General features: G+C 33.1%; 1 protein-coding gene across 1 annotated transcript in view; it reads right to left on the reverse strand.

Moving 5' to 3' along the window:
* The window catches only part of LOC142338639 (uncharacterized), a 40,982-nt gene extending 26,992 nt beyond the window's left edge, over positions 1 to 13,990 (reverse strand). The window contains exons 1-2 of the mRNA XM_075388482.1: positions 13,971 to 13,990; positions 13,348 to 13,594 (exon numbers count right to left, since the gene is read on the reverse strand). Coding sequence (XP_075244597.1) covers positions 13,348 to 13,593 — 246 coding nt within the window. The 5' untranslated portion in view covers position 13,594; positions 13,971 to 13,990. The remainder of the gene's footprint in view (positions 1 to 13,347; positions 13,595 to 13,970) is intronic.
* Positions 13,991 to 19,449: the final 5,459 nt, after the last annotated feature.

Here is a 19,449-nt window from a genome sequence, read left to right on the forward strand (position 1 = left end):
TAAAATTTCCAGAATCACCGGGGTTTCTTCGTCGCGTCGGCCTGTCGAGTTTCCTAGTTTATATTGACTATATTGAGCCAATGAACGTAAAAAGCAGATGATCGACACAGTGTGAAAGACAAAAAAATAATAAATGAACTAATTCATCATCAACCGCAGGCCTTTTTTTCATGACCAAATCGGTTCAAGAATTGCCTTTTCATTCAAATTTTGTCATAGCATTTTTGGTCTAGCATGGTTTTTTTCAAAACAATAGATTCTAAGAGAATTACTCGGCCACTGAATTCCGTCTGAGCAGTTTATCTTGTTTATCCTTCGGTTGAGAGCAATTAATCAGAAATAACAGAATACTTCCATGAAAAATTGATGATTGTTCTGTCATAACTTTTGTACATCTTAAACTTAACTATTGCAAACATTTTCCGATTTTGCAATGTGATATAAATATATTTCGGCTAATATTATTATTAGGGCCGCAAAATGAAGTGGAGTGAAACTATTATTGCATCACAATGCCAATGTTTTTCTGCTCGGTATCCTTTTCGAATATGCTGACATTAACAGCTAATTTGACCAAAGTTTTGGCTGTTGCTGCATAGGGTAGTGGAGAAATAACAATATAACAGCTTTCAAAGCCAGCCAACTTTTACCGCTTTTTTTAATTTCCGCCCAAATTGCTCACAAGTCATTTTTTTTTACAAATATCTGGAAACCCAATGGTAAGAAACCTGACTTTTGTCTTTAAATAAAAAAAACAATCCAAAACTAAAATTTCGTTTTTCCAGAACGTTAGGTCAGCAGACAAACAGTTGGTGTTTTCAGATTGATAAGTTTTTTCATTGCTTTATATTCACTTGAATTGAAACATCAGTTTGGAAAAAAATTTTTCTTAAAAATCAGTTTCCTGATGGTTCAGTTTATCGTACAATTCAAATCGACAGTTCACGCAAGTGTTGCGTTGTCATGGCATCGAACTTTGAAATATATTTTCCTAATTGTACGATATACTGAATATGCGTGTTTTTCACAAACGAATTCCTGTATCAATCAGTTCTCCAAAAAACATTTTAACCCATTTTTGAGGACGAAAAATCAAATGGGTCAGACAGAAGATCACGCAAACGAACAATTGCCTTAAAAGGAACACAGGACTAATATAATTGCTACAACCTTCGGTTGAGAGCAATTGATCAGAAAAAAAAACTTCCTTGAAAAAGTGATGATTGTTCAGTCATAACTTTCTTACAACTTAAACCTAACTATTGCAAACATTTTCGGACATACTTCCAACATTTGCAAGCAGGAGTCAACTTAAAGGCGTTTTCTCAAAACACTGAAAAAATGTCTTCAAAGTTTTCTTGCGTAAGCTACTGGTTTGTTGGCAATTATGCTCTCTCTTTGTTTTGTTTTTTTCACAGTTTCCTTAATGTGATATTATTTTGTTTTGGCTAATATTATTCTGAGGGCCGCGAAGTGAAGTGGAGGAAAAATATTATTGCATCACAATGTCAATTTTTTTGCGCAGGAACCTTTTCGAAAATGCTCATTTTAACCGCTAGGATGACCAAAGATTTTGCGGTTGCCGCATAGGGTAGTGAACAAATAACAAAATAACAGCTGTCACAGCCAGACAACTTTTCCCGCTTTTTCGAATTTCCAGCCAAACCGCTCATAAGTCATTTTTTTTTACAAATATCTGGAAACCCAATGATAAGAAACCTGACTTTGGTCTCTTAATAAAGAAAACAATCCAAAACTAAAATTTGGGTTTTCGAGAACGTTAGGTCAGCAGACAATCAGTTGGTGTTTTCAGATTGATAAGTTTTTTCATTGCTTAATATTCAATTGAAATAAAACATCAATGAGAACTATTTTCTTCTTAAATATTCAGTTTTCTTGATGGTTCAGTATATCGTACAATTAAAATCGACAGTTCAAGCAAGTGTTGCGTTGTCATGGCATTGAAATTTGAAATATATATTCCTAATTGTACGATATACTGATTATGCGTGTTTTTCACTAACAAATTCCTGTATCAATCAGTTCTCCGAAAAAAATTCATCCCATTTTTGAGGACAAAAAATCAAATGGGTCCGACAGAAGATCACGCAAACAAACAATTGCCTTAAAAGGAGCACAGGACTAATATAATTGCTACAACTTTCCTTTGAGAGCAATTAATCAGAAAAAAAACAGAATACTTCCTTGAAAAACTGATGATTGTTCAGTCATAACTTTCTTACAACTTAAACCTAACTATTGCAAACATTTTCGGACATACTTCCAACATTTGCAAGCAGGAGTCAACTTAAAGGCGTTTTCTCAAAACACTGAAAAAATGTCTTCAAAGTTTTCTTGCGTAAGCTACTGGTTTGTTGACAATTATGCGCTCTCTTTGTTTTACTTTTTTAACAGTTTCCATAATGTGATATGATTTTATTTTGGCTAATATTATTCTTAGGGCCGCGAAGTGAGGTGGAGTAAAACTATTATTGCATCATAATGTCAATTTTTTGCTCAGGAACCTTTTCGAATATGCTAATTTTAACAGCTAGGATGACCAAAGATTTTGCGGTTGCCGCATAGGGTAGTGAACAAATAACAAAATAACAGCTGTCACAGCCAGACAACTTTTCCCGCTTTCTGAATTTCCAGCCAAACCGCTCACAAGTCATTTTTTTTTACAAATATCTGGAAACCCAATGATAAGAAACCTGACTTTGGTCTCTTAATAAAGAAAACAATCCAAAACTAAAATTTGGGATTTCGAGAACGTTAGGCCAGCAGACAATCAGTTGGTGTTTTCAGATTGATAAGTTTTTTCATTGCTTAATATTCAATTGAAATAAAACATCAATGAGAACTATTTTCTTCTTAAATATTCAGTTTTCTTGATGGTTCAGTATATCGTACAATTAAAATCGACAGTTCAAGCAAGTGTTGCGTTGTCATGGCATTGAAATTTGAAATATATATTCCTAATTGTACGATATAATGATTATGCGTGTTTTTCACTAACGAATTCCTGTATCAATCAGTTCTCCGAAAAACATTTTATCCCGTTTTTGAGGACAAACAATCAAATGGGTCAGACAGAAGATCACGCAAACGAAAAATTGCCTTAAAAGGAGCACAGGACTAATATAATTGCTACAACTTTCCTTTGAGAGCAATTAATCAGAAAAAAAACAGAATACTTCCTTGAAAAACTGATGATTGTTCAGTCATAACTTTCTTACAACTTAAACCTAACTATTGCAAACATTTTCGGACATACTTCCAACATTTGCAAGCAGGAGTCAACTTAAAGGCGTTTTCTCAAAACACTGAAAAAATGTCTTCAAAGTTTTCTTGCGTAAGCTACTGGTTTGTTGACAATTATGCGCTCTCTTTGTTTTACTTTTTTAACAGTTTCCATAATGTGATATGATTTTATTTTGGCTAATATTATTCTTAGGGCCGCGAAGTGAGGTGGAGTAAAACTATTATTGCATCATAATGTCAATTTTTTGCTCAGGAACCTTTTCGAATATGCTAATTTTAACAGCTAGGATGACCAAAGATTTTGCGATTGCCGCATAGGGTAGTGAACAAATAACAAAATAACAGCTGTCACAGCCAGCCAACTTTTCCCGTTTTTTTAATTTCCAGCCAAACCACTTACAAGTCATTTTTTTTACAAATATCTGGAAACCCAATGATAAGAAACCTGACTTTTGTCTCTTAATAATAAAAACAATCCAAAACTAAAATTTGGGATTTCGAGAACGTTAAGTCAGCAGACAATCAGTTGGCGTTTTCAGATTGATAAGTTTTTTCATTGCTGAATATTTAATTGAAATAAAACATCAATAAGAACAAATTTCTTCTTAAAAATTCAGTTTTATTGATGGTTCAGTATATCGTACAATTCATATCGACAGTTCAAGCAAGTGTTGCGTTGTCATGACATTGAAATTTGAAATATGTTTTCCTAAGTGTACGATATACTGTTTATAAGTGTTTTTCACAAACGAATTCCTGTATCAATCAGTTCTCCAAAAAAATTTTATTCCATTTTTGAGGACGAAAAATCAAATGGGTCAGACAGAAGATCACGCAAACAAAAAATTGCCTTAAAAGGAACACAGGACTAATATAATTGCTACAACCTTCGGTTGAGAGCAATTGATCAGAAAAAAAAGAATACTTCCTGGAAAAAGTGATGATTGTTCAGTCATAACTTTCTTACATATTAAATTTAACTATTTCAAATATTTTCCGACATACCTCCAACATTTGCAAGCAGGAGTCAACATAAAAGCGTTTTCTCAAACACTGAAAAAATGTCTTCAAAGTTTTCTTGCGTAAGCTACTGGTTTGTTGGCAATTATGCTCTCTCTTTGTTTTGTTTTTTTCACAGTTTCCTTAATGTGATATAATTTTGTTTTGTTATCTAATATTATTCTGAGGGCCGCGAAGTGAAGTGGAGGAAAAATATTATTGCATCACAATGTCAATTTTTTTGCGCAGGAACCTTTTCGAAAATGCTCATTTTAACCGCTACGATGACCAAAGATTTTGCGGTTGCCGCATAGGGTAGTGAACAAATAACAAAATAACAGCTGTCACAGCCAGACAACTTTTCCCGCTTTTTAAATTTCCAGCCAAACCGCTCACAAGTCATTTTTTTTACAAATATCTGGAAACCCAATGATAAGAAACCTGACTTTGGTCTCTTAATAAAGAAAACAATCCAAAACTAAAATTTGGGATTTCGAGAACGTTAGGTCAGCAGACAATCAGTTGGTGTTTTCAGATTGATAAGTTTTTTTTCATTGTTTAATATTCAATTGAAATAAAACATCAATAAGAACTATTTTCTTCTTAAATATTCAGTTTTCTTGATGGTTCAGTATATCGTACAATTAAAATCGACAGTTCAAGCAAGTGTTGCGTTGTCATGGAATTGAAATTTGAAATATATATTCCTAATCGTACGATATACTGATTATGCGTGTTTTTCACTAACAAATTCCTGTATCAATCAGTTCTCCGAAAAACATTTTATCCCGTTTTTGAGGACAAAAAATCAAATGGGTCAGACGGAAGATCACGCAAACGAAAAATTGCCTTAAAAGGAGCACAGGACTAATATAATTGCTACAACTTTCCTTTGAGAGCAATTAACCAGAAAAAAAAACAGAATACTTCCTTGAAAAACTGATGATTGTTCAGTCATAACTTTCTTACAACTTAAACCTAACTATTTCAAACATTTTCGGACATACTTCTAACATTTGCAAGCAGGAGTCAACTTAAGAGCGTTTTCTCAAAACACTGAAAAATTGTCTTCAAAGTTTTCTTGCGTAAGCTACTGGTTTGTTGACAATTATGCGCTCTCTTTGTTTTACTTTTTTAACGTTTCCTTAATGTGATAAAATTTTGTTTTGGCTAATATTATTCTTAGGGCCGCGAAGTGAGGTGGAGAAAAACTATTAATGCATCATAATGTCAATTTTTTGGCGCAGGAACCTTTTCGAATATGCTCATTTTAACAGCTAGGATGACCAAAGATTTTGCGGTTGCCGCATAGGGTAGTGAACAAATTACAAAATAACAGCTGTCACAGCCAGACAACTTTTCCCGCTTTTTGAATTTCCAGCCAAACCGCTCACAAGTCATTTTTTTTTACAAATATCTGGAAACCCAATGATAAGAAACCTGACTTTGGTCTCTTAATAAAGAAAACAATCCAAAACTAAAATTTGGGATTTCGAGAACGTTAGGCCAGCAGACAATCAGTTGGTGTTTTCAGATTGATAAGTTTTTTCATTGCTTAATTTTCAATTGAAATAAAACATCAATAAGAACTATTTTCTTCTTAAATATTCAGTTTTCTTGATGGTTCAGTATATCGTACAATTAAAATCGACAGTTCAAGCAAGTGTTGCGTTGTCATGGCATTGAAATTTGAAATATAAATTCCTAATTGAACGATATACTGATTATGCGTGTTTTTCACTAACAAATTCCTGTATCAATCAGTTCTCCGAAAAAAATTCATCCCATTTTTGAGGACAAAAAATCAAATGGGTCCGACAGAAGATCACGCAAACAAAAAATTGCCTAAAAAGGACCACAGGGCTAATATAATTGCTACAAATTTCGATTGAGAGCAATTAATCAGAAAAAAAACAGAATACTTCCTTGAAAAACTGATGATTGTTCAGTCATAACTTTCTTACATCTTAAACCTAACTATTGCAGACATTTTCCGACATACTTCCAACATTTGCAAGCAGGAGTCAACTTAAGAGCGTTTTCTCAAAACACTGAAAAATTGTCTTTAAAGTTTTCTTGCGCAAGCTACTGGTTTGTTGACAATTATGCACTCTCTTTGTTTTACTTTTTTAACAGTTTCCTTAATGTGATAAAATTTTATTTTGGCTAATATTATTCTTAGGGCCGAGAAGTGAGGTGGAGTAAAACTATTATTGCATCATAATGTCAATTTTTTTGCGCAGGAACCTTTTCGAATATGCTCATTTTAACAGCTAGGATGACCAAAGATTTTGCGGTTGCCGCATAGGGTAGTGAACAAATAACAAAATAACAGCTGTCACAGCCAGCCAACTTTTCCCGTTTTTTTAATTTCCAGCCAAACCGCTCACAAGTCATTTTTTTTACAAATATCTGGAAACCCAATGATAAGAAACCTGACTTTGGTCTCTTAATAAAGAAAACAATCCAAAACTAAAATTTGGGATTTCGAGAACGTTAGGCCAGCAGACAATCAGTTGGTGTTTTCAGATTGATAAGTTTTTTCATTGCTTAATATTCAATTGAAATAAAACATCAATAAGAACTATTTTCTTCTTAAATATTCAGTTTTCTTGATGGTTCAGTATATCGTACAATTAAAATCGACAGTTCAAGCAAGTGTTGCGTTGTCATGGCATTGAAATTTGAAATATAAATTCCTAATTGTACGATATACTGATTATGCGTGTTTTTCACTAACAAATTCCTGTATCAATCAGTTCTCCGAAAAAGATTCATCCCATTTTTGAGGACAAAAAATCAAATGGGTCCGACAGAAGATCACGCAAACAAAAAATTGCCTAAAAAGGACCACAGGGCTAATATAATTGCTACAAATTTCGATTGAGAGCAATTAATCAGAAAAAAAACAGAATACTTCCTTGAAAAACTGATGATTGTTCAGTCATAACTTTCTTACATCTTAAACCTAACTATTGCAGACATTTTCCGACATACTTCCAACATTTGCAAGCAGGAGTCAACTTAAGAGCGTTTTCTCAAAACACTGAACAATTGTCTTTAAAGTTTTCTTGCGCAAGCTACTGGTTTGTTGACAATTATGCACTCTCTTTGTTTTACTTTTTTAACAGTTTCCTTAATGTGATAAAATTTTATTTTGGCTAATATTATTCTTAGGGCCGAGAAGTGAGGTGGAGTAAAACTATTATTGCATCATAATGTCAATTTTTTTGCGCAGGAACCTTTTCGAATATGCTCATTTTAACAGCTAGGATGACCAAAGATTTTGCGGTTGCCGCATAGGGTAGTGAACAAATAACAAAATAACAGCTGTCACAGCCAGCCAACTTTTCCCGTTTTTTTAATTTCCAGCCAAACCGCTCACAAGTCATTTTTTTTACAAATATCTGGAAACCCAATGATAAGAAACCTGACTTTTGTCTCTTAATAATAAAAACAATCCAAAACTAAAATTTGGGATTTCGAGAACGCTAGGTCAGCAGACAATCAGTTGGTGTTTTCAGATTGATAAGTTTTTTCATTGCTGAGCATTTAATTGAAATAAAACATCAATAAGAACTAATTTCTTCTTAAAATTTCAGTTTTATTGATGGTTCAGTATATCGTACAATTCATATCGACAGTTCAAGCAAATGTTGCGTTGTCATGACATTGAAATTTGAAATATATTTAACTAATTTTACGATATACGGATTATGCGTGTTTTTCACTAAGGAATTCCTGTATCAATCAGTTCTCCGAAAAAAATTTTATCCCATTTTTGAGGACAAAAAATCAAATGGGTCCGACAGAAGATCACGCAAACGAAAAATTGCCTTAAAAGGACCACAGGGCTAATATAATTGCTACAAATTTCGATTGAGAGCAATTAATCAGAAAAAAAAAACAGAATACTTCCTTGAAAAACTGATGATTGTTCAGTCATAACTTTCTTACATCTTAAACCTAACTATTGCAGACATTTTCGGACATACTTCCAACATTTGCAAGCAGGAGTCAACTTAAGAGCGTTTTCTCAAAACACTGAAAAAATGTCTTCAAAGTTTTCTTGCGTAAGCTACTGGTTTGTTGACAATCATGCGCTCTCTTTGTTTTACTTTTTTAACAGTTCCCTTAAGGTGATATAATTTTATTTTGGCTAATATTATTCTTAGGGCCGTGAAGTGAAGTGGGGTAAAACTATTATTGCATCATAATGTCAATTTTTTTTTGCGCAGGAACCTTTTCGAATATGCTCATTTTAACAGCTAGGATGACCAAAGATTTTGCGGTTGCCGCATAGGGTAGTGAACAAATAACGAAATAACAGCTGTCACTGCCAGCCAACTTTTCCTGCTTTTTAATTTTCAGTCAAATCGCTCACAAGTCATTTTTTTTACAAATGTCTGGAAATCCAATTGTAAGTGACCTGATTTTTGTCTCTATATAAAAAAACAATCCAAAATTAAATTTTGGGTTTTCGAGTAAGTTAGGTAGGTCAGCAGGCAATTAGTTGGGGTTTTTAGATTGATAAGTTTTTTCATTTGACCGTTTTTTTAATTTCCAGCCAAACCGCTCACAAGTCATTTTTTTTTACAAATATCTGGAAACCCAATGATAAGAAACCTGACTTTTGTCTCTTTATAATAAAAACAATCCAAAACTGAAATTTGGGATTTCGAGAACGTTAAGTCAGCAGACAATCAGTTGGCGTTTTCAGATTGATAAGTTTTTTCATTGCTGAATATTTAATTGAAATAAAACATCAACAAGAACAAATTTCTTCTTAAAAATTCAGTTTTATTGATGGTTCAGTATATCGTACAATTCACATCGACAGTTCAAGCAAGTGTTGCGTTGTCATGACATTGAAATTTGAAATATGTTTTCCTAAGTGTACGATATACTGTTTATGCGTGTTTTTCACAAACGAATTCTTGTATGAATCAGTTCTCCGAAAAAAATTTTATCCCATTTTTGAGGGAGAAAAATCAAATGGTTCAGACAGAAGATCGCGCAAGCGAAAAGTCACCTTATAAGGGCCACACGACTAATATAATTTCTACAACCTTCGATTGAGAGCAATTAGTCAGAAAAAAAAAACAGAATACTTCCTTGAAAAATTGATAATTGTTCAGTCATAACTTTTGTACATCTTAAACTTAACTATTGCAAATGTTTTCCCAAATACTTCAAACATTTGCAAGCAGGAGTCAATTTAAAAGCATTTTCTCAAAACACTGAAAAACGTCTTTAAAGTTTTCTTGCGTAAGCTACTGGTTTTTTGAAAATTATGCTCTCTCTTTTGTTTTATTTTTTTCACAGTTTCCTTAATGTGATATATTTTAGTTTGGCTAATATTATTCCGAGGGCCGCAAAGTGAAGTGGAGGAAAAATATTTTTGCATCACAATGTCAATTTTTTTTGCGCAGGAACCTTTTAAAATATGCTCATTTTAACAGCTAGGGTGACCAAAGATTTTGCGCTTGCCGCATAGGGTAGTGAACAAATAACGAAATAACAGCTGTCACTGCCAGCCAACTTTTCCTGCTTTTTTAATTTCCAGTCAAATCGCTCACTAGTAATTTTTTTTTTACAAATGTCTGGAAATCCAATTGTAAGTGACCTGATTTTTTTCTCTCTATAAAAAAACAATCCAAAATTAAATTTTGGGATGTCGAGTAAGTTAGGTAGGTCAGCAGACAATTAGTGGGGGTTTTTAGATTGATAAGTTTTTTCATTGCTTAATAATCAGTTGAATTAAAACATGAACTTAGAACTTAATTTTTCTCAATAATTCAGTTCTTTTGATGGTTCAGTATATCGTAAAATTCAAATCGACAGTTCAAGCAAGTGTTGCGTTGTCATGACATTGAAATTTGAAATATGTTTTCCTAAGTGTACGATATACTGTTTATAAGTGTTTTTCACAAACGAATTCCTGTATCAATCAGTTCTCCAAAAAAATTTTATTCCATTTTTGAGGACGAAAAATCAAATGGGTCAGACAGAAGATCGCGCAAGCGAAAAGTCACCTTATAAGGGCCACACGACTAATATAATTTCTACAACCTTCGATTGAGAGCAATTAGTCAGAAAAAAAAAAACAGAATACTTCCTTGAAAAATTGATAATTGTTCAGTCATAACTTTTGTACATCTTAAACTTAACTATTGCAAATGTTTTCCCAAATACTTCAAACATTTGCAAGCAGGAGTCAACTTAAAGCATTTTCTCAAAACACTGAAAAAATGTCTTTAAAGTTTTCTTGCGCAAGCTACTGGTTTGTTGACAATTATGCACTCTCTTTGTTTTACTTTTTTCACAGTTTCCTTAATGTGATATAGTTTTATTTTGGCTAATATTATTCTGAGGGCCGCGAAGTGAAGTGGAGGAAAAATTTTTTTGCATCACAATGTCAGTTTTTTTTGCGCAGGAACCTTCTAGAATATGCTCATTTTAACAGCTAGGATGACCAAAGATTTTGCGGTTGCCGCATAGGGTAGTGAACAAATAACGAAATAACAGCTGTCACTGCCAGCCAACTTTTCCTTCTTTTTAATTTTCAGTCAAATCGCTCACAAGTCATTTTTTTTACAAATGTCTGGAAATCCAATTGTAAGTGACCTGATTTTTGTCTCTATATCAAAAAACAATCCAAAATTAAATTTTGGGTTTTCGAGTAAGTTAGGTAGGTCAGCAGGCAATTAGTTGGGGTTTTTAGATTGATAAGTTTTTTCATTGCTTAATAATCAGTTGAATTAAAACATCAACTTAGAAGAAAAATTTTATCAATAATTCAGTTTTTTTGATGGTTCAGTATATCGTAAAATTCATATCGACAGTTCCAGCAAGTGTTGCGTTGTCATGACATTGAAATTTGAAATATAATATCTTAATTTTAGGATATACTGATTATGTGTGTTTTTCACAAACAAATTCTTGTATCAATCAGTTCTCCAAAAACACTTTACACTTCTTTCGACCCTTTTAAATCGTACGGACACGTCTTAGATACAAAATGTTGTCCGTCAATTTTACTATAAAGGTTGCTAAAAAAGCTTATTTTGCGATTACCAAATTTCTCAATTATAATCCAAATTTTACCTCATTTTTTCATTCTGAATTAAGTTTTCTTGGGACAGTTTTTTTTTTAACTTACTTTGAATTTTTTCGACAGCGCGCCAAACAGATAAAAGAAACTCTCTCATGGCTCCAGTCATTTGCTACTGGTTTTAGGATTTGACACTTTGTTTTCAAACAAATATAGCAGTTAATACCTGAGTTTTGACAGACTTTGTATTTTGGGCTCTCCATTATCTCAAATCTTGCAGACCCTATTGGCCATCTGATGAGACCAATTCAATCGGTTTAATGGTTTTGCTTGTAGCTAAAGTTTGTATTGAGTTTGGGGGTATTTGTTTTTCAATGTTTTTTACTGAATTTTGATATCATGGCTAAATTTTTCATGTTTTTCTTTTCTGATTTTGACATGTTTTTTTTTAATTGAAGCGTTGAATCAATCCAATTTATTTTGTTCTGTCAGTGGTTATTTATTTCTTTGTTTACTCTGATGCCATTACTTCAAACACACATGGATTTTAATCTCATTTCTCAATATTTTTTTGTTACTTCACCTTTGATCAGACTTTCCTCAAAGCTGGGGTATCTTTTTTGAGTTTAAAAAAATGTATTATGAACTCTTGATTAACTTTGATTAACGTTGTTATTGTTGTGATGTTTTCAACACAACTAGCGCAGATTTCATTTTCAAGGAGTTTTATGACTTTTTACAATTTTGCTTTGTGATTGCATATTCAAATTCGTATACCTCCTCATTTTCTGTCAAAGACTGGTGTTAGTATACCATTCCTAATGGTTGTCAGTTCATAATTTTGTGATTCCTGCAATTTTTTTTGTCGTCGTGAGTTTTGTCGCAATAAAAGTGACTTCTAAACTCTCTTTCAAAAATTAACTGTACAAACTTTAATTAGAGGAGGTGAAGTCAATTGAGAATATCTCAATCTAATTATAAATTTTTCGATGGCAGCTTTACTGCTAATAATTCTGAATCAATTAGAGACGTCACAATTAGTAGAAAAACTTATTGTTTCCTCCTTTTTAGGTCTCGATCTTCTCATTGATAATTTGACGCTAAAGATCTGGGATAGGTTTGCAGTTATTTACTGGTAATCTGCCATTTGTTTTATTTTGGAAGAATTTAAGAAATGAGTTGCGTTCTGGGCGTTTTACAAGTGTCTTTCTTGACGAAAAATTGAGCTAGTTGTTTTAGTTATTGTCTTTCTCCTTGAAAAATAGGGATTAATAGGTTGAAACTCTTCCTGTGCGAGGCTCAGCTGGTGCCAAACCCTTTGTTTTTAATTTAGTACCGACCATATGGAGAGGACAGAAAATTATACACACCCTTTATGCACCTAGCTTTATCGAAATTTAAAGCGTTGATGGCTTCAAATTTGTGCAATCAAGATAACCAGATAGCTTAGCTAAAAAAAACGCAGCAATGTGAACGATATGTTTTTTGGTATATGTTTTCCATATGTTTTTCTTTGGCAGATAACAGAAGCAAAACTATTCGGGTATTGTGGAAATAAATTGCACTCGTGTTTATATTAGATGTTTTGTAATTATTGAACTTTTTTTATTTCATTACTGTCAATTTAAGAAAAAGTTTGTTTTTCCAAAACTGTTAGTTCCTTGCGGGCAACTGTTGGCAGAAGTGAATATCCCCCCATTCAGCTCAGTCCAGTTCTCCCAGTTACCGCAACGGGGGTTTTTGCGAGGGAGGGGGTCATGGTATAATGGTTATGCTTATACGGGGAAAGACATATCGGATCTTTTCCGTTTATGCCCCCCTGTACGTTATGCACCCCCCCCCCCCCCCCGTTACAGAGCACGTGCCATTGCACAATAAATCATTATGTAAAAACATGACACGTGCGTCTGGGGGTGCAAATAATATGCGCCCACTAAGCTGGGGGGGGGGGGGCAGAAACGGAAAAGATCCGACATATCATATGATATTGACCTCTTTCGACTCTTCAAAATGAAAGAACAATAACTAACATATTTTACAGTATCCGCTTCCTTTTTCTCCTCTTTTCCGTCCTTTCCACTTTGCTGCTTTTTGTCTTTGTTCTCATCCGCCTTCCCCTTTGATGTTCCTTTGCTGGTGGAACCCTGATCCACCTCTGCTGATTTTTCTTGTCCACTTTTAGAGGCGGCATCCGCGTCCCTGTCATGTTCCACATTGTTGCTGGAGAGACTGGATGTGGACGCGGTCTGTTCTTTTGCGGCGACATTTAGCGACATTCTGAATTAACGAAACATTTCTGGTCAGTTCAATTAATTGAACAGGTGTTCGTCTAACGAGCGTCAATCAATTTTATGGGGAGAGAAATCATAAAATTCTGTTCACTTATGGAATTTAATGAGAGGCGCCCAAAAAATCATGCAAAGCTGCATGTAAATTGCAATAACCGCGCGGTTAATGGTACATACTAAAAATTTATAAATCAAACATTACCCTAGTGATGAAAAATTTAAAATCTTGCAAGAATCTTGCTAGAAATCTTGCAAGGGAAAGCATAGTTCTTCCATTTTCTTGCAAGATTCTTGCAAGATTTGCATCCATATTGCAAGATTCTTGCAAGATTTTGAATTTACATTCACCTTTTTGTCCTGTTTACCTGGCTGCTTTTTGCTGTTGGTTGAGCTGAAATAGTTAATCAACAGTCGGAAGATTTTGAATCTTGGCTAATTTATTTTTCATTGAATTAGGTTTTGTAGTTTGTTCAATAAACAATAATTTGCTTCAAAGATGTTTCCTAAAACATTTGTACTCCGATTTATTTCTTTGCCTTGATTGATATCTTGCAAGAATCTTGCAAGTTTTGAATCCGCTCATCAGTATTGTACGGCCCTTTTAAATTAGAACGGTACGGTTTTCTGTAATAAAACCTACAAATTAATCTGTAAATTATCTAAGTTTTGACATTTGTAAAGTATTCCCTTTGAAATTCAAAAGATAGCCTTTTCTTTTCCACTTCCGACGGAATATGACCATTTATTATTAGTGACCTTATTACACTGGTTCATAACGGTATAAAAATAATTGTAATGGCTATTCCCTCCTTATATAAGGCTATACAAACAATTATAGCGCAAAAAATGCACATTCGCTTATTGAAACTTGGCTATGAATATATTTGCTCATGTATATATGTATATATATATATATATATATATATATATATATATATATATATATATATAAAATTTTGGCTATAAAACTTGGCTATAAATTTTGCTCACGTGGAAGGTAGGAGGGAGGAAACTGATCGTAATATTTTTATACTTCCGGAGTACCCAATTGGGTCTTCAAATTTGGTCGATAAGTTGGGATTGGGGTGTGTTGGAGTAGGGGGTCTCGTCGATTTCTGTCAGATTTCATTCACAGATATAACTTATCAATGGCAATCTTGATCTTTGGAATAATTAATTAACACTCTTACCTTTTTAATGCAAAATTTCAATTCCTACGAAAATCATGAGTCAAATAAAAGGTTACATCTAATATTTAAATTTTACTTTTTTTATTTTATGGAAAAAAGCTGCCATTGTTTTACAAAAAAGCTCTAGAAACTTTAAAAAGTCTTCTTAAATCTTTTGTGCTTCTAATATATACGAGTATTGTTTACCTGATAAGTATAGTTTCGTTACTGCCGGAAGCAAAAATTGTAACTGCTGCTTTATAATGTTAATTTTAATTGGAAAATGAATGTGAAACTGCGAAAACAAAAACAACAAAGTAAGTGCGCAAAATATATCAGATAAAGAAGAGAGAAAAAGCACTTTAATTATTTCAGCCAGCACCTAGGCAACCACTTATAATCTGCAAAATTGGTAATCTATGCTTCAACATTTGAGAAAATGACTGTGATATGCCAGTAAAATATGTAAAACATACGCTTTTTCTTCAACTTCAGAAATCAATTTTAAAGCTGCTGCTTTGGAAATATTTTTATATGTTGTTAGAAAAGAGTGAATTCAAATGCACAAATGAGTTAATTCTGGAGTTCATTTCATTCTATTTTACTAAGGATAATTTTGGAGAAGTTTAGGAGGAATAATTTAAATCACCACCCCTCCCCCCCAACCCATTTTTTCTAATACCAATTTCCGCATGCAAAAATTTTTAATGTATTCACCCCGGCTTTGGATTTACACAAAATATTTGGGGGAAAACAGCTGATTTGGCACTGAAGTTTCCCTCAAATATAAATGATAACAAGGAGGCTCTGTAATGTGCGTTCGCACATAAGGTTTCGACCCCGCTTATCCACAAGTTCGGCTTGATTGTGTACCAAATGAGAAAGAAAACATTCAAAAAATTACACATTGATAAACACAATTAGTGTATAAATGGAAAAAGTGCTTCCAACTCCCATCACATAGTAATCTAATTAAAACCACATTAGTGGGCCGACAAGAGTTGTCATTTTAAGACTACGAGACAAGGCAAACAAAAAAATCAAATAACAACAAACATTTACACCCGAAACGCAATGTCTATTTTTTGAAAAAAAAACTACAAGTTAACAAACTAATAAAGCGTCAGTAAAACATAAACCAAACAAACTAATTTATATTTCATTGGAAAAAACGTGAACCAGAGCTTACTAACACTCGGTAACAAGTACACAAGAAAGAACAAAAACAACACTGTTGAAAAACCGTCGGTTTTCTTGAAAGGAAGTAAAGAAAACCATTAGATATCAATTCAAATATTTAAATAGGTTTTTATTCATTCATGCCTCATGTCGTACGTCTATAAGAATAAACAAAAAATTCAGGCGAAAAAAAATTTACACTAAATTGTTTAAGTAAATGGCTTCAAATCCACTAAAACCGTATTCTGAACCATAAAATTTAAAATCTAATCATTTGAGCGTTCTTTGAACAAAAAAATGAGATATGTGACTTTTGAATAATGAGACTAGCTGACAAGTACTAAAATAAACAGAAAGAGAAAAGGTAAAACTTAGAGTTGTATATTTCGAAAACAACTAATTTCAAAGTTATAAGAACTTTAGCTGGCTAATAGCGAATTCCATAACCAGTTTTTTATTTCTAAACAAAACAACTGAGATCTGTCAATCTTCAGAATATGTCATACGTCACAAAAAGAATGATAAATAGAAAAAAACCAAAAAATGTATAAACATTTTGCGAAAAACGTTAAGGAAGCCGTCAAAACAATAAGCAATGGTCTAAGAACCTTAAATTCAATTTTTTTTCTCCAACACCAATAGAGTTATAGTGGACCCATTGTTAAGAAGAATAGGTAACAAGTAGAGAAGAAAGAACAAAAGCAACATAGTTAAATAACCCATCGTTTTCATTAAATCAAGTAGTGAAAACCATAAGATATCAGTTGAAGTCCTTAAAAAGCTTTCTAATCATTCACACCTCATGTCGCACGTCTCATAGGTTATATAACAAATTTGGACAAAAAAGATGTCATTGAATTTTTTAAGAAAATGGCGTCAAAAAGTTAAACAATTTTTTGAACCATAATATATAAAATATGATTGACTGCGCATTGTCTGAACAACAATAATGAGAGCCGTGATTTTCTAAAAACGAGAATGAGTAACAAGTATTGAAAAAACAAATATAGAGAAATTGAAAAAAATACAGTTCAATGTTTCGAAAACAATTAATTTCAAAGACATAAGGAATTTGGCTTGCAACTGAATTCCATAACCAGGTTCTGTTGTTTCTCAAAAAAAACTTTTGAGATCTGTCATTCATCAGAAATTTTTTTACGTCTAAAAAAATAAACAGAGCTCAAAAATTTTGTTAATATTTTCTGTAAAACCATTATGGAAGCAGTTGAAACACTACACAAAGCACTGAAAACATTAGATATTTTCAATTTTGCCTTTCTCCAACACCAATAGAATGATACTTGACCTAGAGTTAAGGGGAATAGGTAACATGTAGACCAATCGAACAGCAGAATTCAAATATTTCTCTAGTAATTTTTAATAAAAAAATCTGATTATTTAAAAAAAACAACTAAGTTTTTAAAAAACAATAAATTTTAAAGTCATGAAAAACTTAAGCTGTTAACTGAACTCAGTAAATGGCTCTTTTTCCATAGGAAGAAACTAGTACCTGCTTTTATCCAGTATTCATCACTGGACTACAAAATGAACAACAAACGAAGAAAAAAGTCAAAAAATAAATAAAACTTTATCAAAAAACCGGAATTAAGGCCGTTAAAACAAAAAGCGATGCACTAAAAAAATTCAATAAGTTCAACTGTACCATTCTCTGACACAAACAATATGGTGTCAAAATGTAATTTTTGAAGACTAGGTATCATGTAAAGGAACTGTAAATTGCAAAACTTAAAAACAAATCTTCACATTTCTTTTAATCAATTGACTTCGAAGTTATCAAAAACTATAGCTATCTATTGAAATCACTAAATGAGTGCCCATATCGGTTCATTGGAATTCGCTAAGACCTACCATTTTGAGAATATATTAAACGACTACAGAAGAACGACAAAAACTCCCTTAGATTCTGAAATAAAAGGTCGCAGCAGTTAATACCACATTTTCTTCACTGAAAAACGACTGTTTTCAATTCTGCTTTCTATTGAAGCAGAAAACTACCAGGTAAAATCCCCCAACAATTTGTACAACTGGAAAACAAACTTTATTACGCTGTCAAGAACAAGACTGGCATTAAATGCACCAATAATTTGATTGAAATTCTGTCAGAAATTTTAAATGATTCTATTCCGGTGATGATTCTATACTGCGCAATGGTGAACTCTCATCTCATTCTTGTGAGAAAAAGAGTAGATAAAGACGCCTAAAAAACAAAACGATAGCAAGACGGTTAGATCAATGCATAAAGTGGGTCTTCGACTCACTTTTCCTGAAAGGAAAAATTATAGCAAGACGGTTAGATCAATGCATAAAGTGGGGCTCCGAATCACTTTTCCTGAAAAGAGAAATCATCCAGGAACCTATGAGTTAAATTTAAGCAAAACAATCTTTGGGTGAAAACAAAAATTGTGACAAAGCATTACAACGAGAAAAATTTCCATTAGATTCAGCGAAAGGTGGTGTCTTTTTTCCAACTATTAGAGGTGTCAAAGATAGTGCTGGATGTCGTGCAGGAGAATTGCCTAAAGAAACGGAAATCAATATTTGTTTATTATGACCAATCAAATGTTTTTCCATAGCATCAGTCCAAATTTGAGACACGCCTTGAATCAATGGTTAGTTAGAAAAGTCAGCATTGAAAACGCATGGAAGCCACGACTGATTGAGTGTCGATGCTGACATATGGTGAAGGCCCCTGATATCCTTCAAGTCTTCCTCGATTGATCTATACAAAACAATAGCTAAACTACCATTGGAATATCAACTTGTCACGTGATACTTCTTCCTCCATATGATTTATTTTGGCTGTTAGCTCTTGATATATGCGACCGATAGGAATTCGGAAAAACCTTCGGCGAATGAGGGGCAGCAGTGTTTCTAGGTGTGTTAAATCAGACCGACTCAAATAATAGGTGCTAATCCACAATTGTCTATTGGTCAAATTGAAGAATTGATAATGGCATTTTTTTTGGTTGGGTACTTCTTTCAACAATACTGATTCGAAAGCGATCCATTTTATTGACACAAAACATGCTTTTAATTGTCTCAACTTCAGTATAAAAATCTTCACAAAATTTTGCCCTGCTCTCTATCATTTCTCATTTCATCCGTATCTTGAACCAGCAAGAAGTTATATAAACAAACAAACAATCCTATTTCAGGAAGATACAAGTTAAGATGATCCCCTCGCAATGTCAATGTATGGGAATGACCTTTTTCTCTTGCTTGGAATTAAAGACAACTATTTCACAATTCAAAAGTGATATCTGGACGACGGTAAGGCTGTGGGCTCTTCTGATGTTCTAAAAAATTTTAAGAGTTCTTGAAAAACAAAGTCTTGTTTTCGACTGTCATCCTGCTGTTTTAGTTTCATATTTTTAGCCAAGCACATCTTTTGAGCAAACGTACCAGGTTCCCTCTCATGATGAGTTGCACATATTGGAGAGTTTTAAATTATTAGGTAGAAATACATGTTCTGATA

This window comes from Convolutriloba macropyga, chromosome 4, assembly GCF_964194025.1.
Source record: "Convolutriloba macropyga chromosome 4, txConMacr16.3, whole genome shotgun sequence".
NCBI lineage: Eukaryota > Metazoa > Xenacoelomorpha > Acoela > Convolutidae > Convolutriloba > Convolutriloba macropyga.